General features: G+C 38.0%; 1 protein-coding gene across 2 annotated transcripts in view; it reads right to left on the bottom strand.

The window, feature by feature from the left end:
• LOC122790796 (alpha-1-microglobulin/bikunin precursor) overlaps positions 1–24312 on the bottom strand; it is a 227648-nt gene that overhangs the window by 190854 nt on the left and 12482 nt on the right. Inside the window, exons 1-2 of one of the 2 annotated variants that reach the window (XM_044058420.1) lie at positions 14951–14971; positions 11364–11506 (exon numbers count right to left, since the gene is read on the bottom strand). In XM_044058420.1, coding sequence (XP_043914355.1) covers positions 11364–11506; positions 14951–14956 — 149 coding nt within the window. In that variant the 5' untranslated portion in view covers positions 14957–14971. Of the gene's footprint in view, positions 1–11363; positions 11507–14950; positions 14972–24312 lie in introns of those variants that run through there. The other variant, XM_044058418.1, reaches the window with a different exon arrangement.

Raw genomic sequence — 24312 nt, 5'->3', positions numbered from 1 at the left:
CAGACAAGGCATGCTTGGATCCCACTCTGGTGGGCATTTTGCATATCCATAAAACCAGTAGCATCAGGGAGAGAGAGGTATGTGACTCAGAGAATTCACCTACTCTAGAACAAGCTTCTCAATCCATATGAAGTGGATCTCTTCCTTAACCTTATTCAACTGTAACCTGGACCAGCAGGTGGGTAATTGGATATTCATTCCAGCTTTAGCGTCTCTGTCTCTTAACGGACAGAGGCAGTTTGTAAATCATACCCCTTAAAATAACATCTAAGGCTCAGGAAACTAGCCGGATTCATTTGGGATGCAAAGCTAGGCTTTTAAAGGTCCTATTGGTCATTAGCCTAATATACACCTTTGAATCTAAGACTCCATTAACTTGAGCAATGATTCTTGCACAGTCATATCAAGTTGGCAGATTAGGGATTTTCTTCATTCTTCTTCTTTCAGCTTTTCCCGATTAGGAGTCGCCACAGCGGATCACCTGTCCGCTCATGATTGGCAGTGGAGTTTTACAGTGTCGAGTTGCCAGCCCGGCACCCAACCTTTCACAGAAGGCACACACACACACTCATACCTAGGGCCAATTTAGAGGGTCCAGTCCACCTGCAGCATGTCTTTGGGATGTGGGAGAAAACCGGAGCACCTGGAAGGAAACCCACTGCAGACTCCGCACAGAAGGTACCCCAGCCTAGGATTGAACCAGAGAACCTCTTGCTGTGAGGCGACAATGCTAACCACTGCACCACTGTGGCCGCCCAGGGATTTTCTTCATTGTGGTATCTTTTTGTGCTCTACTGAGTAGCATGAGAGATTTTTGTTACCACTCTTATAAAGAGCACACTTAGTCTGAGGGAAGCAGGTGAGTATCAAATGTTAACCTGAGACCCTATATTGTATTGTTTCCTTGCCCAGTATTGTATCAAAAAGCCACAAGTTTCAGGCAGTCAACAAATGTTTTACTAGAAAAGTGCAAGTAATAAGACATTGCTTTATAATTGCATATATTAAAACCCATAACTATCAAAGTGAACTTGAAGGAAGCTGTAACTGCTGATTTACTTTTTTGAAATTATTCATAAAGAGCAACTATGGAAAGTTACACCAATAGGTGTGTGCATACATCTTTGACTTTTTTTTTTTTTTTTTTTTTTAATTTTATTTAACTGGATAAGCCCACTGACCACTTTTCAGAGGCACCTGGAAGCACTGCTTGGTTAAGTGATGTTCAGATTTGCATAAGTTGAAAGTGGATATTGAGGGACTCGAACTCAGGAGGATGCTGCTCATTAGCAGCGCCTGGCCTTCACCCTCTGAGCGAAGCTGCTAGTCTGAGCATTTTATGAAAAATCAGATTAAAAACCATAAGCTAAACAAATATAACTGCTTTGTGAATAGTACATTCTTTTGAAAAAGTATTCACAGCCATATCATTTAGCAAAAGTTATTTTACTCCATGATATAGTCATACTTTCTAAGTACTTACATAAATATTGTATATTATACTACAAGAACAATTTATTTACCGGGAAAGTCAACTGAGCCTTGGAGAGCCCATTTTCAGTGGAGGCCAGGGAGAAAAGCTCCACATACAGATTACACAGAAAATTATTCTCAGTTACATAAATGACTAGAAGACTATACTTTACAGATTGTGCAAAAATATAATGCAATTGCATGAATTCTTAGAGGGCTATACAGTAGCAGTAATAGGCATGGAATTTTAGGTAACACAGTATAATGTACATGCAAGAGTTAAACTGAATTAAACAAGTAGCTGGGCAACAGATTGAAGAGTAGAATATGTGTGCAAAAAAGATGGATGAAAGGTCCAGGAGGGGTAGTAAGGTGGGTATAGCGAGTGAGGGTATGTATCAGATTTTTGGGTAGGTATCCGGGGTAGGCACAGCTGAGTTGGTTTGAGTGCAGGTTGGCAAGGAGGAGGATGGGAAAAGGTAGAGGGGTAGAGTAGGGGAGAGAGGGTATAGAGAGTTATTTTTGGCATGGGCATAGCCAGCAAGAGGAGAGGTATTGTCTGAGGCATTTTAAGTAGTGCAGGGCTACTGATGGAGGTTATAGTATGGGAGGGAGTTCCAGAGTTTGGAAACAGTATAGGAATAGAGCATTTGACTGGCTGGGAGTTGCGGTTTGTTGACTTTGAGCAGAGTTTTATTTTCTGATCTAAGGTGCATTTGGCTGGTACAAGGTCAGCAGGGAGGAAGGGGGATGGGCATGATGTGGGCTTGTATATTAGTTTGTGCAGTAGTTGAGTGAAGGTAGTTTAGATAGTGGTGGTTCAAGCAAGCGGAGTTGCTGTAAAGAGGAGCAGTGGTGAGTAGAGGATCTAGCATTTATTATGAATTTGGCAACCTTATTGTAACCTGAATCTAGCTTGGTTTTGAGGGATGAGTGAATATTTGTAAGGATAGGGGCACCATATAGCAGGGATGGAAGTAGGAAGGCTGAGGCTAGGGCCTTTTTTGCAGTAAGGTTAAGATAATAGTTGTGCCTGTAGAGGGTGCCCAGTTTTTGATGTGTTCTTTTGATATTGTTGAGAATGTGGAGGTCAAATGTTAGGTTTTCATCAATGTTGACCCCTAACAGTTTGCTGCTAGAGACTGTTTCAGTGGTGGTATTATTAAGGGAGCAGATAGAGAATTCTGACCTATTTAGGGGAGTTGTCTTTTTGCAAGTGAATATTATCAGTTTTGTCTCGTTTGGGTTCAGGGGTGAGGTGATTTTGACATCCAATTTTCAGTGGATGTAAAGGCTTGTTTGGTTAGTAGTTGAAGCTCAGAAGGGGTTTTAGCAGTGCAGATGATTGTAGAGTCATCTGCATATTGGATCATGGTGCCATGAGTGAGGGAGTCATGGAAGTCATTTAAAAATATGTTGAATAACAGGGGGCCCAGAATGGAACCTTGGGATACATCTGTAGTGATGTGGAGGAAGAGAGAGAACAGGATTGCTGCCACTTTGTAGACTGATATCTTTCAGAGAGATAGTTTGAGAACCAGTTTAGGGTTGGAGGGGAGACACCTAGATTGTTGAGTTTGGAGAGCAGAAGGGGGTGAGATATGGTGTTGAAGGCTTTTGAAAGGTCAAGAAAGAGTAGACTATTTGATTGGTATCACGTGATCGATTTACACTATCCAAAAAGGAAATAAGCTGTGTTTGTGCTATGGCCTGGCCTAAAGTCATGTTGGGTTTGGGGGAGAAGTTGGTTATTAACTAAGTGGTTAAGTAGTTGGGCATGCACACATTTTTCTAATATTTTAGCGATGAGATGGAAGGTGGAGATGTCTGAGTTTTTGCTGCCTTTATGGAGAGGAAGAATGGATGTTTTCTTCTAGATATTTGGGACATGGGATTCTTGAATGGCTCTCTTAATAAGTATACTAATGGGTAGGCGATGGAGCTTGTGGATATTTTTAGGAATTCAGAGGGTAGGTTGTCAGGAGTGTTGGTGCAAGGTTTTAGTTTTAGGAGTTTCATTAGGGTGCATGTGGGAACAGGAGAGAGAAAAATTAAGTAAATCTGAGGGTGGTTTAGTTAAGTGAGCTAGTCTTAGTAAGAGGAAAGGGTGGTAACTTAGCTATGGTTTCAATGAAGTCTGAGTTAGAGAGAGAGTGTCTATCTTGGAGGGTGTTTATCAGGGTGTGGGCAAGGATTGGTTTTAGAGCCAGGGTGGATTAGGGAATTGATTGCTCCCCAGAATTTTTTGAGGGTTAAATTTGTGCTGGTCCTGAAGTCTATGGAAATATTCTTTGTTTTTAATGACCTGTTTTTTGGCTTGATTATGTAGTTGTTTATATAGTGCAAGGTCAGCTGGGGGGTTATACTTTTGCCAGACTTTCCACGCCTTGTCTCTAGTAGACATGATTTGCTTGGTGGATTTGGTAAGCCATATGGCATGATTAGTCTAGGCTTTCTCTAGTTGGGGAGGGGCTACAATGTCTAGGATTTTGAGAAATGTTGAGTTGAAGGATTCTACTGACTCATCGAGGGGAATGGTTTTTAATGGTGCCCAGTTAGTATGCTGTAAAATTTCATTTAGGGTTTCTGGTGAGAAGTGGGATAGGTCTCTGGTTTGTTTTAGTTGGTGGTTATTTGTAACTGAGGTAGTTTTACGTATAGCAAAGGCTGGTAGTTGGTCACTAATGCTATTTGATAAAGTTCCAGAGGAGGAGAATCCTACTGGGGTCAGATACCAGGATCCAATCTAAGACTGAGCCTTGGTTCTTTTTACTCTGTTAGGTCTGATAACATCCGTAATAAGCTGGGTGTAATTAAATAAGTTGATGTTAGTTTGGGGGTTATTGTTTGTGATATTTAACCAGTTAATGTTAACATCCCCTAGGATGATTTTCATTTTGGATATTTTTGCATGACCAGGTGAGGATGACTTCTAGTATTGGAATATTGTTATCTGGGGAATGTACAAGACTACAATACAGAGGGTTTTGTAGTTATTTAGCTTAGGAAGGACACTGACAGTTCTGCTGAGGAGAACTGTGGAATAGTTTTATTGAAAGGAACTGTGGTGTAGGTATATTAGAGCAATACCTCCATGCTAAACTTCTATTTTTCCTGTAAAGTCTCTGACCTTTCCTTATCTTGGAAATTGTACAGGCTAAAACATAATATCAGAAGTATTCTTGAACTGTAACTCTGGCACTTATAGTTTTAGGATTTGTTAGAGATCTACAGAGTTTTTGAGTGATCAGCAATGTCATCTTTCTTTATCTACGATTACTTGTGGTTTGTATAGTTAATTAGACTGTAGTCTAATTTGGCTACCTTTTTTTTACGAAGATTAAATTTATATTCTAGCCAGAATGTATATGAGATGGAGCACCTCAATGGATTATTTGGTGTGTGTGTGTGGGGGCATATTATCTTTGCTAAATCATTGTTAAAATTCTACAGCATACCTTTCAACCTCTTATAACAAGAAATCTGGATAATGCTTAAAATAGTGGGGGGGGCAATGGACCAAAAATAGTGACAGATTTTAAATATTCCTTTTATAAACTTAGAAAGTTGCTAGAATAACAGGATCTGTGTTAGCATGCATTTTCTGAAGGATATGAACTCAAACTCAAATGTATGTCATTATTTAGTGACTACAATCTTCGGTGATTTGCCAGAAAAATGACAAATTTTATGAGAAGCATACCCAAGACATGAGGCACAATCTGGACATTCTGTGAAAATCTGGAAGTTGAGAGGTGAGTTTCCACAGACTTATTGTTTCAGACTTGATTTAATGTGATTAGCAACTAATCAATGGTTAAGGGACAGACTGAATATTTTACAATTACACTGACATGATTACGAACTAAAATATTTGAATTCCCTTGAGAATACTCAATCAAACATTCACTGCCATTGATAACTGTTGTTTAAAGGACCGCTATGGGCAGCAACTGAAATAAAGTAAAATGTATATTGTGTTTTGTACAGAGAAGTTCCATGCAATCCAGGTGTGTCTACTGAGACATGAGTCTCGCCTGACTCATTGTGGAAGCCAGGGGAGTATATCTTTGATATTAAGTTCAACTATGGAGTCTAGTATGAAACCTGAGGGATCAGTCCATGGAGTCTAGTATAAAACCTAAGGGATCAGTCCACATAGCTGGCCAGGTGCAAACATCATCTGAGTGCTGGAATGTGAGAGTTGGTGAAGACGCCCCAAGATGCACCCCACATTTTAGTGGCCAATGATTCATACCGCCACCCTTCTCTCATTTTTTGGACAATGACAGCCCTCTCATTATTTAGGGGTGTACTTGTAGCTTGTAAGGACACCAAAAGCTAAATATCTGGTTTCCTGATCTCTTACCTTCTGTCACTGATTTGACAGTGTAACCAAAAAAATGATTGAAGACCCCTCCTGTTAGTCCCTGCAGTGTTCACCTTCCATAGGCATCAATATAATAGATGTCCACTTCAGGCTTCTTGCTCAATCATCTTTGGGGATTAGGACTGAAATGCTGGCACTGTTGGCAGTGCTTTACATCATATGCTTTCACCAGGCAGTGTTGACACTTTGGTGCCTATCCTGGCTAATGATCCCATGAATGCACAAACACTTGTAAGTTAGGCACGGAACTCTAGAACTTTTCTTTGGATGTTGGAATCTGTACCTGAGCTGTGCATATGGTTATGAAGTACTAAGAAACACCGGTACATTTGTTGTCACAAAGTATGCCAACCAGATGTGACCTCACCCCAAGCAGATGAGCTAAGGAATGTTAAACTGTGCTGAGCTGGTGGATAGCAAAAAAAAAAAAAAAAAAAAAAAAAAAATATATATATATATACACACACACACACACACACACACACTGCAGAAGGCTTCTGAAAGTAAATTAGCTGTATTCAGATTAAGCATTTCACTTTTCCATTTTATAGATCAATATAGCACTTGGATAATCTGCAGGTTTGTTCTATAGTGTCTAATTTGATGATTCTAGTTGCAGTCTATGGTTTTGTAAATAACACAGCAGAGTTGTAGAATATTTAGTCTTTAAATTGTTGTCACCTTCAATGGATGCTTCTGTTATGCAGTCTGTGTATATTTGTATTACTTAATTCATTTACCTGTTGAATTTTGATTCTCATGTTGCTTGCTGGTTACAAATTCCAAATGCTAGGTTAACATCCTGTGAATTATGTTTATTTAGTTTTTAGCCCAAGCTGGTTTTACAGCTCTGCTGTCTTGAAAATTAGCTGAGCTATCACTGCAAAGTGGCAGTTTGAAATATTCTCAGTTGCAAAACCATGACAATGAATTGTACTGCTGCTGATATTGTATTGAAGTTTGGATTTCTTATCGACATTGTATCATTTTAATATTTGGACTCCATGTAACACCATCATTATATTTGGCATCGAAGCCTTAAGATATAAAAAAAGAATCTAGCAGTATCCTTAACCTGAGGACAAGGTAATTAAAGAGAAAATGGTGATTATATACAATGTGGAAATGCAATTCTGACAGGATTACTGCAATGGAATGAAACCGTTTTTGTTGCTACTGTCATTATGAATGAACACCGAAAGAAACACTTTAATGCACTCTTAGAGCCAAAATTTACATTTTAGTGACGAGCTCGCCAGTGCCTACCAGTCTCAGCAAGAGACGTACATAATCTAGCAAGCTTAAATTTGTTTTAATTATAAACTTGATCTACTAGATATAAATATCCTTTTTGTGCACTAGAAATGGTACTAAATCCATAATAAACAATTTAGAAAGGCAGGACTGAATTGTAGAAATGGGGATGGCTAGTACAGAGGAGAGGTTTCTGTTGGTGGAATGTTTGGATAGATGGGGAATTTTATAAGGAATTTGGCCTAATAAGAGGTAGCAGAATGTATTAAACAGAAATTAAAGGCCATGGTAGTACTGATTTATTTAGGGGGTGCTTCAGGTTGGGGGGCCTTGCCTGATTTAAGAAGCGTGGATATACTTGATCATCATTTTTGTGGATATTTGTTTAGATTTTGGTGATTTGAGAAATATTTTATCTTTATTTTTTTGAGATTTAGTGGTATTCCTTGATGTTTAGGAGCCCCTGGAAGGAGCTAGGTGTTTTGTTAGTGTTCTGGTGATGCTGTGCATGAAAGCAGGTACAGCAGACATGGAGGGCTAGGATCATGTTTGGAAAAAGTTATGAATGCATACAAAGACGTCTATACAAAAGTAGTTTGATATCTAAAATCCCTTAAATATTGCTATGACCGTCAGGGTAGCAAATAAAGATAAAATGTATGAAGCCAAGACTCTGGATTATAGAAAAGTTTAATCTTGTTAAAGTGAGCTCTGCTGTATTTGTATTTCTACTTTATTTTGCTTTTGCTGCTTGTTCAAAGTGTTCGATTGTATTTATTCTGCTGTATTTCTTACTGCTTGTTAGTAGCCTGATTACATTTTAATTGTTACTTTGTGTCTTAGTTTTGGTTAAAGGACTTGGGCTTCAGGCCAGTTGTTTTACATTAAGAGGGTTTGTAGTCTATGCTCTTGTGGCAGGAGAGGTAGCTTACGTCTTAAGTTGGGAATTGCTGGTTGAAGATTTAGTGTGTCTGTTCTAAAAGTGTCTTAGTTCTGGTTTAAGTGCTAGAGCTTCAGGCCAGTTATTTTACATTAAGGTTTGTAGTCTACACTCTTGTGGGAGGAGAGGATAGCATCTGCCCTTCTGAGCTGGGAATTGCTGGTTGAAAACTTATTGCATTTATACTGAAAGTCTCTTGGTTGTGGTTTAAGCACTTGGGCTCCAAACAAGTTATCTTACATTAGAAAGGTTTGTGGTCTAGACTCTTGTGGCAGGAGTGTGTAGCCTACACCCTTGTGTAAAAAGACATAGCATGCACCTGAACCACATATTTAAAGGCATGGTAAAAAGCCAATTAGAGTGAGTTGTTTGAATCCTGGCTCTCAAATTTGTGTGTTACAACTATCGGAAATGATGGGTGAGTTTTGAGATGAGCAATATCATCCTGCACTACTTGATACTTCCAGAGATGATGTTTCTCAATGGGATGCGAGAGCGAGATCATATTTTATGCACCTGGAAAATTTGATATCTGATTCTAATAACCACGGTAACGACAATAGTAAGAACAATATTGGTAGGTACTTAACTTGCTATAGCACTAGAACTGAGGAAGTTTTGAATATCATAAGAAATAATTGGGATGATATTCGTACACAAACGGGTGTAAGCAAATTTATTACTGAAAGTCTGCAATTTGCTTTTAAGAATTGTTTAAATCTGAGATTGAGGCTGTTTCCAAGAATTGAAACCAGCAAAAGGGTTGATTCATAGTAATAAAAAATAATGCTTCCTTGTCATAATTGCTCATGTTAGACACAACTGATACAAGCTTTGTGGAACTAAATAGCAGTAAATTATTTAAGTTTGACTTATGCGAGGTGCAAAAAAAAAAAAAAGAGAATATAATATATTTAGCTACCTGCACTATATGCAAATGTTTTTATATAGGGAAATGCAACTGTAGATTTCAAAGAATAAATTACTGAACACTATCGGACATCAGGAGAACAGTGAGCACAAACTCACTCGTGAAGCATGTTCAAGAGAATGGGTTGCGACAACTTTAAGATTACCAGTTGTACCAGTAATATTAAATAATAGAAGGGTTGGTGACTTAAAGAATTTTACTGAAGTCTGTGAAAAAATTGGATAATATGTTTGAATGCAGATAGTCTGACTGGGTTAAACTCTACTGTCATTTACAACCTTTATTAAAGTATTGACAGAATAAGTTGTAGAATGCATACTATGTAACATTGTTTTTATGCTACACTTTTACTATGTAATTACATATCTAGGATACAATGTAGCTTGCTTAACTGATTGTGTTTTTTGATTAGTTCTCAGAACATATGTTTTTAAAAATTGCTGCTTTTAGAGTCTTTTTGTATGCATTGAGAAAGGGTGAAGACCAGAAAGCTTTGCCATGTTTATATGCAAAAGTGTATTAAAAGAATCTTACTGGTGGTTGAGCTCAAGTGTTTTTATTCGATTTTCGTATTTGGTCTTTTGAGCTCATTCCCATTGTCTTGAACCTTTTTTGTGGAATATGCTCATTAATGTTATGCCACTTATTTTTTTCAGCTCTCGTCCTGCTCTACTTGCAGTGGTGGTGCTGCGGTAGCATTGTCGCCTCAGTAAGACTATGTCCGGTTCAATTCTTAGTTAGAGCGTCTTCTGCATGGAGACATGCGTGAATGGGCGTACCTTCGTTGAAGGTTGTGCGTCAGGCCTGGCAAGCCGGTATGTAAAAATCAACTGCCAATCGTTAACGGACCGGAGTTCCACTGTGGCGACCCCTAACTGGGAAAAGCTGAAAGACACAAACAAGTTTCCTCTCCTGTTCTGCATTCCTAATTCACCACAATTCTGTTGTCAAGAGATTGCTGCTGAAAATGTTAATGCCTCTTTGATACTGCAAATCAAATGATTTGTGTTGCCTTTCCATTTAAGAAGTCATGGTGAAATTCTGACGGTAGCAATTTCCAAAAGGTTTAAAACTGTAATCCTTTAGTTTTAACCCTGCCAGCCATAAGAAGTCTATTATTTACCAAATTTTACCACTAGATGGTGCCAAATATACATCCTTTGCCTGCATCGGGGCGGCCACAGTGGTGCAGCGGTTAGCACTGCTGCCTCACAGCAAGAGGTTCTCCAGTTTGATTCTCTGCTGTGGTGCCTTCTGTGCAGTGTCTGCATGTCCTCCCTGTGGTCGCGTGGGTTTCCTCCGGGTGCTCTGGTTTCCTCCCACATCCCAAAGGCATGCAGTAGATGGACTGGACACTCTAAACTGGACCTAGGTGTGTGTGCCTTCTGTGGAAGGTTGCGCGCCGGGCTTGCAACTCGACACCATTAAACTCCACTGCCAATCATGAGTGCACAGATGATCTGCTGTGGAGACCCCTAACCGGGAAAAGCCCAAAGAAGAAGATTGAATCCACAACTTAGATTGTGAGATTATACTGTATTAATTGTGCTACTTTGTATATTTCTCAGGCATGTACACAGCCAACAGGAAACTGAGATCCCAGACCTTACTTTCAGAACCTCATACCACATAAATGTATGTATTGGGGATACAAAAGAATTCCTAAATGTGAACATAATTAATTTATTTTATTTAACATTTATTAACCGGGAAAGTCTAACTTGGAATGAAGCCAATTTTCAGTGGAGGCCTGGGGACAAATGCTCCAGACGCATGTCTTTGTAACGTGGGAGGAAACCCACATGAATGCAGGGAGGACATGCAGAGACTCCACACGCAAGGCACCCCAGCCGAGAATCTAACCAGAGAACCTCTTGCTGTGAGGTGACACTACCGCCACACCAGTGCATAATGCCTATTCATACCTTACACTTTCTTACTCTCTCTTCCTCGATCACTTCCTTATGTCTACCAATTTCTATCCTCTGACTTTATTTCTAAATGTACCATAAGTTTATTTTTCTTTCACTTCATATTTAAATTCCTGGTTGTACTACACTAATTTGCCTTTTATAAAACATTGTCATATAACTTGTCTAGATACTTTTAAGTCTGATTATACAACTTGCTCGGCTTTACAGAGTCTTCACACTGTTTGTAACATGTAATGTATCATGTTTTTTTGCCTGTACTTTTTAAACATGGTTTATATTATGATCTTTCCTTTTCCTGTATTCTTCTGCATGTTGTGATTGGAGCTTTTCTCTCCAGGCCTCTGCTGAAAACTAACTTCTACCCAGTCAGACTTTCCAGGTAATCAAATGTCAGTAAATAAATAGAACAGGCAATCAGTCAAGCATCATGGGCCTGTTTACCTCTCTCTGGTAGCAGTACTTCTGATTTGGTCAGGCTGTTCTCCTTCCTCAACCATGATTATGCCCATCACGTACGAGGTCTTGTGTTGTTTCAGCCAGGGGCATGTTGATGCAATGGCAATATCATACCATTTCCCATAAATCTGCAAAACAGAGTAACGGCAGAAAACATTTGTGTAAATGAATCTAATCCCAGACATTTGGCACTTAGAAACTGTAATCCATATAAAATAACATCAGAAAACAAAAACCATAGTGGGTGCACTACAGATTGAGATGCTAGTTCAATGAAATTACAGGGATGTGAGGTCTGATATTTATTCCAAATATTAAAATAGTACAGCACTCCCTAAACTTGTGTAAGCATGATGGTCATTTTATTAAAGACCTGATATTTTAAAAAAATCAATCACTGTTCATTACTAAGGATACTGTTAGAGTTTTAAGAATGTAAGCCTCTATTTTCTTAGAGTTCATTGTTTTATAATTTGTGATGTTCCTTTGAAGCTGGTATCACATTTCTGCAATTCACCAAGACAGTTTGCCGCTATCCAGTTTAATCTCCTCATAGATTGTATGCATACCTTAGTCTCCCATATTTTTTCCAGCGTATGTACCCTTTATGGAAAATGTAGGTAAACTGTGTGTGCGCGCATGCACATGTGTGCTCCGGTGTCAAGTGAGAAGCATTTTTCTATTAAGAGTCCTTAGAAATCTGTTTATCATTACATATTCTTGTTTGTTCATTTTTCTATGAAGAAGTATGGAAACCACTTTCTTCCCTTTGTCGGCACTGGAAAGGCTTGTCTGGATTCGTCATGAGACTTTTAATAGGGAGATAATTAAATGCAACAGAGTCAGTGAATTGTCAGTGTTCCTTTACTTGAAAATTTATGATTTGCTTGTACCCAGCTTCACGTCTTGCACATTAATTTAGTTGTTAACTGTGTTTAACACCCCACTCTTAAGTTAACACAGTTTGGATGAAATTAACATTGTGAGCACAGAAAGTAAGTCATTAGAGCAGGCAAACTGCTAATAACTGCTACTATGCATTAGATAGTATGTATGTTAGAGACTCCGAAAGATAAAGCAATAAATGGATGAAGGCTGACTGAAGGGAGGAGCAAAATAAATTGTACAGTAAATGTCATGAATCTAAGTATTTCACATTTGTTTACTTGGTAATTGTTTTGGTTTAGAATAGGACTGCTTTTACAATACAGAGGAGTATGATTGCTTTTTGATGATTACCAGACTGTTATATGGATTACACACAAAAAGATAAGTCATTCAAGCACTTCTCTGCCATTAAATTTTATCATAGTTCTAAAAGTTGCTTAACTTTTTGTAGTTTGTGAAGCTTTGTAGTTTGTGAAGCGCAGTCTTTGCTATCTGAAATCAGGGAAGAAGATACTTGTTAAGCTTGTCCCTAGTGCGAGACCCAATCTTAACAGAACTTGGATGCTTAACATAAACTTGTTAAGCACACCTAAATACTGTTAAGATTGTCTCATGCTAGGGACTAACAGTAGACACTGCTAGCATGGAAAGAAGATAAAACACCTTTTAAAAGCTGCTAGAGCTTCATTCTGTCACACTTATAACCGTACGTATAACCGCTTTTAGAGTTTGTTTTTGCCTGCGGTCTGTTTGGCAGAGAAATGTTTTGATGACTTAAAATGTTTGAAAGCTGATAAAACACTTTTCACACAACTACACGTTTCCTTTCTCTTTCTGGTATTACATGGAGCGGGTAAAGCTTCATATACTAGAAAGGATTCTGCTTGGGTCACTGATTACAACCCTTTATCATGTATTCTTGATTTGAATGTCTTGTCAATCACTTGTCAGATGCATAATAAAGTGGTATTGATTGGAGACCAATTCAATTCCTAATCCTCTGCTATGCATCTTTTAAAGCTGATATGCTTGGGTCTCATGTTGCAACACATCCCCAGACATCACAGAACAGCACAGGCGGTGGTTTGACAGCTGTATAAGCTGTAATACTTTGTCCTGCCACACAAATAACAAAAATGTGGCAGAAAGAAATGTGCAATAGGTTTTAAAGCCCTGGCTGTCTGTGTAACATGGGACAGCAGCAGGTTTGTTTATAGCTTTCAAGGTTTTAAAACTGCTTCACAATCCTACACATTTTCCTGTAAGTACTAGTGCACCCAGGGTAGCTAAAGCTCTGTGTAGCATAAAGAATTATGATTGCATCTCTCCAGTCTAAACTAATCTGTGCTCTCAACAAACTTGAGGTGAATTCTTTTCATCATGCCTTGGATACATAAGTTGTTTATAATCAAACACCCTATCCAAATCTTGTGTGTTGCATATTCAAGAAATGGGAATAATGAAACAAACTCGTGGTATGACTTTGACACAATATTAAGAACAGACGTGGTCGTAATATTTTGTATTATATGGGGATTTTTAGTTGCCACCATCTGCTAGTACCCACTTAAAATAATTAAAAAGACTGTGGTGGAGCAGCTGCTAAAGCTGATGCTTCCTGATCCATTCACTTTGCTTCTGTTTGCCAGCTGTGTGGCACTGTGAGTTGTATTACAGCTTTTAAAGATAGTTTCCAAAGCATTCCCTGGTGACTGCTATCTGTGTGACAGCATGAGGCTAGGTTGTTCATGCAGTAGGTAATGTTACATAGGAACCTGAGTGTATCAAGTTATTCTCTCATTCCCAGAGCAGAGTCGGTGTTCCACATAAATACATAACTAAATAATACTGATAAATGAGAAAGTACAAAACAGTTTAAATTACAGTAATATGTGACTAAAATGCTGAAGGAGTAATGCCAGTGTTTGTAGTCAATGTTTCACAATAATGTACCATTTTTTTTTTTTTTTTTTTTGAAAGTGTTTTTGATACAAACCATCATGTAGCCTTCTCCATCCTGGACACCCTACTGACCCTTTTCCCCCTTTGGGTGAGGACTCCACAGAGAAGTGAGTGGACTGGAAGCAGACCTAAAATCCAGAAAGAATTGCAGGCTTTTTACTGCTAGACCATGTACCTTACTGCTTATGCCCAGCAAACTTGTTAATGCAATGGTATCAGTGAGGGAACTGTTCTCACTTTCACAAGTGATATTTGTGAGTAGGCACAGCTCTTACTTTAATAAGTGATATCGCTTGTGTGAGGGCATGGTTTTCACTTTCATGAGTTATATCACTTGTGTGAGGGCAAGGAGCTCATTTTCATGAGTGATGCTCTTGTAAATCCTTCTTCCTTCTCTTGCAAAACGCCTCCGTTTAGGTGACGGAGGTGCACACGTAGACTCTCTGCAACAAATCCTCTAAATGGTTTTGTTTTAGCTGAATAGCCTCCAACATGTTTGTGATGTATAATCTTTTCCTCCCTAACAGACTTCTAAGCCTGTGCCTGCAAATGAGGGTAACAACATGGAGGAGAGATTCAGAAATGTTTTAAAAAATACTTTAGTGACAATGAGCAGTGAATCTTTATACTTATTTCTTGGTGAATAAATAAATTGTGTAGACGAAGAAGGAAGTAGTTGTATCTCAATTAGGTGAACAGCATATGATAGGGGCCATTCTTACATACATTGTTCTTGACAGTGTGTTGTCCTGGTAGGTCAGGGCAGGCTGGATCCAACTGAATGTTTACTTTAATGCATCTAAAAAAAAACATGAACAGATATTTGTAAACAAAGATAAAGATGCTGAATAGGAGCAAATATTCCACATCTTTTGCTAATAATTTTGATTTCAACCAATAAAAGTTACAAGACCTTAAATACAAGTATATTCTTAATGTTTATGTAAGCAATAAATAGAGAGATTTGAGATTTATGAATGCAACTTTTTATAGCTTCCTAGACTGTTACTAGGCTAATGACCCTAGGGGCCTTTCTAAGCTTAGCCAAGTTTTCTTGAAAGAATGACGTCCTGCATCCAAATAAGCCACTGAGAGCCAGGCATTTATAAGCTACCTCTGTCCCAAAGGGACATGGGTGCCAGGCCTGGTGCAAATTTCCTATTCCCTGTCCACTTATCTAGGATGTGGTTTTGAAATTAAGACATAAAAAGTAAGAAAATGCTTCTTGTTTTTCTGGAAAGCAAGCTACTAAGAGTATCTGCCATACTTTAATGGAATGCGAGTTGTATAGGGAGGCTTGGGATTCATTGAAATGCAATAACAGTATAGCTTGTATGAGGCTTTTTTTGCTACAGGAGATATTTAACAGTCCATGAGTTACCTATTGTTTTTATAACATATACAAACTCAGAATAATTCTTCAGATATACATAAAAAGTATGGTGGAAATACGCAACTGAATGAGAAGTATCATTTAAGATCCTATATCACAGCTCAAAAAAAGATTCCGTTACATTAATTTGCTCACCCAGTATTTCTGACAGAGTAGTCTGCAGGGAATTTGTACGGTTAAAAATGATTCTGTTATAGCAGCTAAGGATATGTGGGAAGAGACTAAACAAAAGACAACACAAATACTGAGAAACTGGAAACTCTTGTTTATGGATAGCAAGATACAAGCAGTGAAAATGTTTTAAGCCCTGTAGTTTTATAACAGGTCAGGCATAGAATTAATAAAGCGTTGAAGGATTTTATCTGGGAGGCGAAGATGGCAAGAGTCAAGTGGGTTTAAGATAATCCTTCAAATAGAATAAGGTAGTTAGGATTATCTGATTTGAAGGGATGTTTTAGAGCTACACAGTTAAGACTCTGATACATAGCATAAGCAGAAAGCTATAATTCCAAGTAGAAATGAATGATGATAAAACAGTGATGAATCTCAAGAAATAAGGCGGGACTAGGATTTTGGATGCAGATTCTTACGGGGAATAAAAATAGCCATATACAGTATTATAGTTCTAAAGTAGGAGAAGGTATTTTAAGAACAAAGCCAGCACAGGAATGTTGAAAAGAGATGCTGATAGGGATGACTGTAGTTAGGGGTACAGAGAATAGGTAAGAGGTGGTTTACTGGAAATGACTGGCAAAAAAGTATCAGGAGCAACTAATTATAGAGGGAAAGGCAATAGAATAGAAAGAGGCCAAGAATACATTTGGCTTGCAGGCTAGAGAGTACCTTCCATATCAGTGGTTGATATCAGAGTATAGGCAAAGAGAAAGGGAGAGGGGAAGCTTAAGTGAAAGACTGGTAAAGGTTTTAGTTCTATTTAGAATAGAAGTTGCTGTTAGGCATGTAAAATATTGCATGGTAACTATAGGAATCATTCAGATGAGGTTAGAAACAGTTGGGGAGAGAGACTGAATAAGCAATTCACAAAGAAACAATGGGGGATATGTGTTGTCTCTTTCGGCTTCCTGGTTAGGGGTCGCCACAGTGGAACTCCGGTCCGCTAATGATTGGCAGTAGATTTTTACGTGCCGAGTTGCCAGCCCTGACACTCTAAAATATGTAACAGTCTAGATGATTTAGTACCTTTGCTTGGAATTGTTTGCATAGGTATTTTTATACCCTTAGCAGACTCCAAAATAATTTTTCCTTAGATAGATTGCAAATGTTGGAGGTGTGCTGGGAAAGAGAGAAATAATTGGGAACATATTTTTGGGAGTGTAATGAGTTTGCATACTCTTGGCTTTGACTTTGGTAGTAAATCGAGTCTTTGTAGATCATCACTTATTGTGTCACTAATTCATAAAATATTCCCGTAACCGTCAGCCTCTACTTCGTATCCCTCTCTTCACCAAATTTTGCCATCATGTTTCTCCCCAGGCCCTGCCCCATCACGTTTTCAGTCAGTCAGAGCTGTACAGAGAGCAGCAATGAGTACCATAATAGTTATTATTGTCATTGGCCACATTTTCTTACTCACCTAGTCATAACCTTTTGTTTTTTCTAAATCATTGCCATCTTAGTCATAGAACCAAGATAAACGTAGAACAAGCGAATGTAACAAGGCTTTACCCCTCTGTAAAATAATCCCTCAAATGAGGTATGATAAAATGTTTTATTCTCCCTAAACTGGCAGCAACCATCTAAGCATACCTCTTAAATGTCTCCATAACCAAAGTTTTCTTTCGGTCTGTTCCTCATGAAGTCTTTAATTTTCTGTGAAGTCATTGAGGATTGAAGTGGACTAAAGTCACTAAATAATATACATTTGAGTTTCAGGCTTCATATACTTTAGAAAATGCACAGTAATGCAAAACATGTTACTCTCACAACTTTGTGTTTTTAAAAGTAATATTTAAAATTTTTCCCTGATTTTGGACCGTTGTTCCCCCAGTATTTTTGGCTCTTGCAGATTCCTTGCTGTTAAAGGTTGAGAGGTACACATCTAAGTAGCAGTAGTGCCACTATTCTTGTCTGATGGGTCTGTACCCTTCTGTCCAAAACTTCCTTAGTGAGATGTTGGACTATGTCCAACACGTTTATATCCAATTATTTTTGTAGTTAAACTAGTTTGTTTAGCTGAACTTTTTATAACTGTATCATGGTGTCCTACTTGAGGTAGTATTTTAATTGTATATAGCATCCCATGGGGTGTAAGAATTATTTCTCTATAGAAACTCAGGTTGATAGTAAATGGTATTTGCTATGTTGAACAACCCTCCAAAAGTGTTGATAGATACAATGGCTCAGTAGGTCGTGCTGATACAAACTATAACTTAATGCATCCACAGCAAGTTTTCATACATACATATATATCAGTATAACACAATAACATTTATGAAATGCTCTTATATTTCCTGATGCAGTTGGTGTTTATATTAGCTGCACTATGTAACCTGTATAGACAGTCTTATCACTGTTTTAGACATCAAGGGTCCTTCATTATTCTTTGTGTTTTAGTACTCCAGCTGGTATGTTTTATTAATTGTCTGAAATCGATCTACTCTTTTTGAATGCAAGTATGCTACTGTTTAAAGTTTTAGCTACTCCATGCAGTATATAATTCATATGTTATGCTGTAAGTGTTTAACGTATTAACAGTGTCAGCTCTTTGAGACTGACTTTTTATGCTTCTGACATTTTCAGGTGAACACCAAGGTATCTCTGACCTACTCTTCCACTTTAACACTGTATTAATTTAGAAACTTCTGTCTTACAAGGCAGGTTTCAAATGGTTTTTGCGCCCCCCCCCTTTTTTTTTTTTGGCTCCTGCTGTCCTTCCTGCCAGGCTAATTACTTAGCCTGATTATTTCTTCTCTCCTACTGTTCATTACTCCCATCTTAGTGGTAGTCTAGAATTACACTCAGCAATATCTATACAAACAGGCTAAAGGTGATTGCTGTCCATTATTTTTTTCTGGCCAAAGATGCAACTCTTGCATCCTATCCCATATATATTTTATTTTTTGTGGTGCTTTAACTGCATGATATTTGCAAAGTCTGTTAAAGTTATCTAGCCTCCTTTTAGCTGACTATCCCCAGCTAATGCATTCATACCGACCAAAATCATAGTACAACCTGAAAGAACTGTTACCTGCATATTTTGAAAGCTATTCAAATTGGAGACTTTACATTTTTTTGCATTTTCCCCACTTGGCTGGGAAAATTCACTCTTGTTTTTCTGAATGCTCAGTGCTCTCATTAGGGCTGAACTCACTCTATTTGCCATCACTGTGCTTAGGCTCATTCCACTCCTACCTTACCCTACCCAAATTCCCACCCACTCCCATGTTAGTTACACTTAAATGTACTAACTTCATCTACACAATCACAATGTCCAGTCCTGCCAAACTCTTCCCCCTAACTGATGTTAGCATCTTCCACTGTCCCAGTCCTGCAAACACATGCTACAGCTAATCTCTTCCAACATTCCAGCACTCTTTCTGTTTTTTTTCTCTTCCAGCATCATCTTCTCCTGACTCCACTTTTCATAACTCATACCCTATAACCCAAAGTCTTTCACATCACTAACTCTTCCCCATTTGCATAGGCTTTTATTCACCCCTTTACCTTCCTGCCTTCACTAAGCTTAAAACATTCCAAAACTAAATTATAATGTTTCTATAAACAATGTCATCACCTTAGCCTTTCCACTTCCATGCCTGTCTACCCCCTTATTGAATCACTGTATTTTCATCTTAACTGTTACTGCTTTACCATTGTAGCAGCTCCTACGTCAACCTCTTGTCCACTGTTAGCGACTCCCACATATACGCCTTCACCATTTGCTCCTTGCTAATGTCTCCCTTACACACTCACTAATTGTCCTAAGACACAGTCTTACTCTCATCTTCTCCAACTGAGTCTCCCAAACTCTGCCTTCCAAATACTTCTCCACAAGCAATCGCATTTTCACTTTTATACCTTACCAAGTTTAATTAACATATCCTCCTTTCACCTACTAAAGCCACATTACTTCTCCTGCAGTCTGATACAATAAAACGTGGCCATAAACTAGAATTAAAATCAAATGGGTCTATCCTTTCCATACTCTTCCCTGCAATTTAAAACTTTCAGGGGACATGCACCCAAGTCCAGGTCCACCTCAACCTGATTTCACCTCCTCTTTCTTATCCCCTCTAGCAAAATGCTCTAACATCCAGCTCTTTAAGTTAACTCTAAGAAGCATCCAAAATAAAATACCTGGGTTTCATGCTTGTTTCATTTTCCATATTCCTGATCTAGTTATAATAAAAATGCAATTAAACAAAATCATAAAGAATGAAGAGATATTACCACTAGTGTACAACTGGATTAGACACGCAAAACAAAAAGGGAGGTGGGATAGCTATAATGTACAGAAAAACCTACAACTCCCCACCTGTCAGAATACCTAAATCCTTGCTGCAGCACTTAATCTCAAGAAATAAAACAAAACACTGTAAGAAACCTTTCCACCAGGTGTTCAGTGGAATAACTATACAAAAATACTCCCCAGATGTGAAACCATATGAACCTAGTACTGGTATTAACTGTTATAATCAATAAATAAAGCTGTCTGCTTGAATAAACCTCTTAAACTTAGTAAATCAAGTAAAAAAGAATCCAATCCAGGATGTTGAATTCTCAGTTTCTTTATTAGTAAGCACAGATGAGCGATCCATAAGACTTAATGGCGAATATCTTTAAGAACAATTACTTAAATAGCAGTTGAAGTGGGAGTGGTAAAGTTTCCATAGTAAAGTCAAATCGGTCCAGATGTAATAAAAATGAACCCCCACACCTTACCTTAAAATAAAGTAATAAAAAGGCTCCAAGCTAACTTAAACTACTTTGCTATTCAACATTCCTAAAATCTATTTATTGCATCCTTATAAAACAAAAATCATAATTTTTCTATTTTCAGCATATTTACTAAACACCCGCGGTCGTGGTGCTGCGGTAGCGTCGCCTCACACTAAGATGCTGACCGGTTCGATTCTCCACTAGAGCATCTTCTGCATGGAGACATGTGTGAATGGGCGTAACTTTGTTGAAGGTTGTGTGGCAGGCCTGGCAAGCCGGTACGTAAAAATCAACTGCCAATCATTAGCTGACCGGAGTTCCGCTGTGGCGACCCCTAACCGGGAAAAGCCAAAAGACACATTTACTAAACCTTTTAACTAGAATCGCTTTCAGTTCTTCAGGTCTGTGCATACTAGAAATTCCAAGTTTTACTTTGTCTAAATGTAATTGTCCATCAGAAGTAAGAAACGGTAACAAATCTAACTTGTTTGTATTAACACCACCTAGATTAAATTCCAAGAGCAACAAACTTGTAAACTAATTATAAAAATATGGACATGTGAAGATAAAGTGATACAAAACTCTGTTGGTTGTATTTAATTGTTACATATGCTTTAGGTAGTTAGACAATGCAAACTTCATACGTAAACATATGTGGAAGTCTGTGCAGGAGAAACAGAAAAAAATGTGTAACGTGTTCCCATTTAAAACTTATGAATTTAAAATATAAAAGCAAAGAAAAAGAATGGTAGCCATACCTGAAAGCTTTGTGAATATTGTAGAATATTAAAAGCTGCTGCTGCTTCATTGAGCATTTCCAGCATCTGTAGACATCTGTTGGATTGATTCTGTTTTTTTTGCAGACCTAGTTTATCTTCGCGTTGGTCTTTTCCTATTAGTTTTCTACTTTTTAAGATCACCCTTGGGCGCTCTTTACTAGTATTCATTTGTGTCTTCCTCTTAACCTGCTATCACTTCATGATGCATGTTGAAAAGTTGTATGGCTATTATCTATAGTTCACAAGGTCTGGTTTTGCAAATTGTTACTGAATCATCGCATTATTAATGCTTTCCCTTACTGTAAATAATTTTAACTTTATTTGTATACACTTGCATGTGTTTATACTGACATTTTTGTGCATTAATCTGCTTTGTGGAGCTTTCCGCCCTGAGCCCCTGCTGATGAAAAGGGGTTCTTATCTGATTTGACTTTCCCAGTAAACAAAAAGCAAATGAAGCAATTTTTATTATACTTTGTGTCAGACCAGACAAAGATAAAATACTTGTAAACAGCTCTATTTCTGGAACATTTTAAACATAGTCTATGGAATACTTTAAAATATTTGGTACTTGAATACTTTTGATTAACATTTATCCTGTATACTTAACTGGATTCAGCCTCTGATCCTGTCTCTGTCCTGGACACAACACTATTAAATTACACCCAGGTGTGGTTATTCTAAATTTTCTCCGAAAATGTGCCGTACATGAAAAACACTCCGACCCCTTCTGAGTGGTTGGCTTTGACAGGTTTGAAGATGCTTTTGTAATATTTTCTAAAGCTAAGATGGCTAATTGGTCAACCCTTTTAAATGGTGTTGTAGTGCATACCTGTACAGGATTTATACTTTTACGCAAGTCTCTCTAAGTTCATAAAAATAACTTCTGTGATGTCACTTCCTTCAGACCATGTGTCTTAAGGACTGGGGTGACCACACAACATAAGTCTCAACTGTTCAGAGAAAAAGCTCAACAGACTTGGGAACAAATCCAGAAATAGTCAGGGGCACACTTAAAATATTAACACTATTAACTAGAGACATTGACAGAATAAGATCACATTTTCTCAACTAAAAGTGTCTATCATTTATTAAATGCATTTAATCACATTTTCTCCAACATTCACCAGTTTTAAGAGGGATTAAGATGGGCAGACCTAAAATATGACTCAAAATCAAGAATGTCCCTGAAAGTCCGGGACAATTAAGAGGTATGCCATACAAACTTATCGCAGACAGACTAGAATTCCTGCAGGGTTTCATTGTGATTAGAGATAGTGTTGCTTGTGCTGCTGAATTGACAGGTACTATGAACTACGACAAATAATCTGCCTTATACTGTTTCAAAATAGATGGCAGATGTCAGGCAAAGTCCCAGCATTTGAAGTTTTATGAAATGGCAAACTATTGCAGGGAACTGAACTGTTTGTCCTGAGAGGTCATCAGAAAGGACAGGTTGTTGTATTTCTCAATCTCATGAGTGTAATGTGGTTCAAACATGTTACCTTTGTTCAGGGTTTGCTGAGCAGCATAATGGCAGCCATGGATTTTCTTGTCAGTAAACTACAAAAGTAGGTCACTGCTTAATATTCTTTTACAGCTTAGACCTCGCAATGTAGCTCTAAAATTCTGAAAATTTAGCACAGGCTGAAGGGCCTGCTTTTTATTAGAAAATCATTACCTTGCAACTGCAGTTGAGCTCATGCCTGTCAATGTTAGACCACGAAATCTGGACAAAACTATCAAAAATGGGGGGCAAAGACCCCAAAATAGGGACACTTTTAAATATTGCTCTTATAAACTTAGAAAATTTATATAATGGCAGATTGTGCATTAACATGAATTTTCTGAAAGGTATGAAGTCTGAAACTCAAATCTGTCATCATATTTTGACTTCACTCCTCAGTGATTTGCCAGAAAATCACAGTTTTATGAGAGATGGACTAAAAATGTGAGGCAAAAATCTGGACATTCTCTGAAAATCTGTACAGTTGAGAGGTATGCTGAGCTTCTTAGGAGCACTGTGTTATATGAGTGCTCCCTAGATAGTATATGTTGACTTTAAATATACTCAGTCTTTATAACTGTGCCTCAAAACAAACAACCTAATTATATTTTCATCTTTTATGATGTTTTTGTTTACTACTGTGAGAATGATATAGTATCAGAAATGCACTGCTGTGTTGGTGTACAGGGTGTGTGTGCGCGCAAGCATGTGTGTTCGTATGTCTGCAGGTGGGATATCTTAAGTTATCTTTACAAAGTTGTCGTGATGCCATTTAGGTGAAGGTTGAGTGGGAGAAGTTGATTCCTGAATGAGTTGTACCCCAAAAAAGAACTTCTTGTTGGAACTGTGACAGTGTTCACTTTGGCATTTAAAGATGTTTAGTGGAATTCCCTGCACTATTCTTTTGTAGAAAGGACTAGCCTTACTTGTATCATTCCTGGTACTTTAAGTGTTGATACAATAAAGTGATGAAGTCCAACTTTTGCATGCATGTTTGTGTTGAGTGAATAAAACGGAAGTTTGATTCATTGTTGAGGTACTCTGTATGTGGAGTCTGCATAACTTCCTTGTGTCCTGTGGGGATTTTCACTGGATAATTTCCTTATGGGGAGCACAACTTGCAGCCTTCAGTTGCTGAAGTGTAAAATATTGCTTTCTGAAAATGCAGAATCAGCAGATAAAATGTGGAAGAGCTTAGAAAGTTTTAATAAGGAACTGGTTTAAATGTTAATGTTTAATCACAAATCAGTGATGTGTTGATGGAGCAGTGTGATGCATTATTAATTACCTTGGAGTTTTGGTTACACTTCAGTATGTGACTTCTGAAATGAGGAACAAGGTGGAGCAAAACAAGGAATTTTTCCTCAAAATGCAGTAAAGTTGGGAAGAAGGTAAATCTTCCAGCACCCCAAAGACAGGACACAATTGAAGTGTGAATATTCCAAACTGCTTATAGATGTGTGTGTGTGTATGTGTGTGAGACCTGTGTTAAAATCTTACTCCCCT

This window comes from Protopterus annectens, chromosome 16.part0 (assembly GCF_019279795.1).
Source record: "Protopterus annectens isolate FY-2018-M chromosome 16.part0, PAN1.0, whole genome shotgun sequence".
Taxonomy (NCBI): Eukaryota; Metazoa; Chordata; order Ceratodontiformes; family Protopteridae; genus Protopterus; species Protopterus annectens.
The sequence above is the reverse complement of the archived record's forward strand: the minus strand, read 5'-3'. Positions and strand labels throughout refer to the sequence as shown.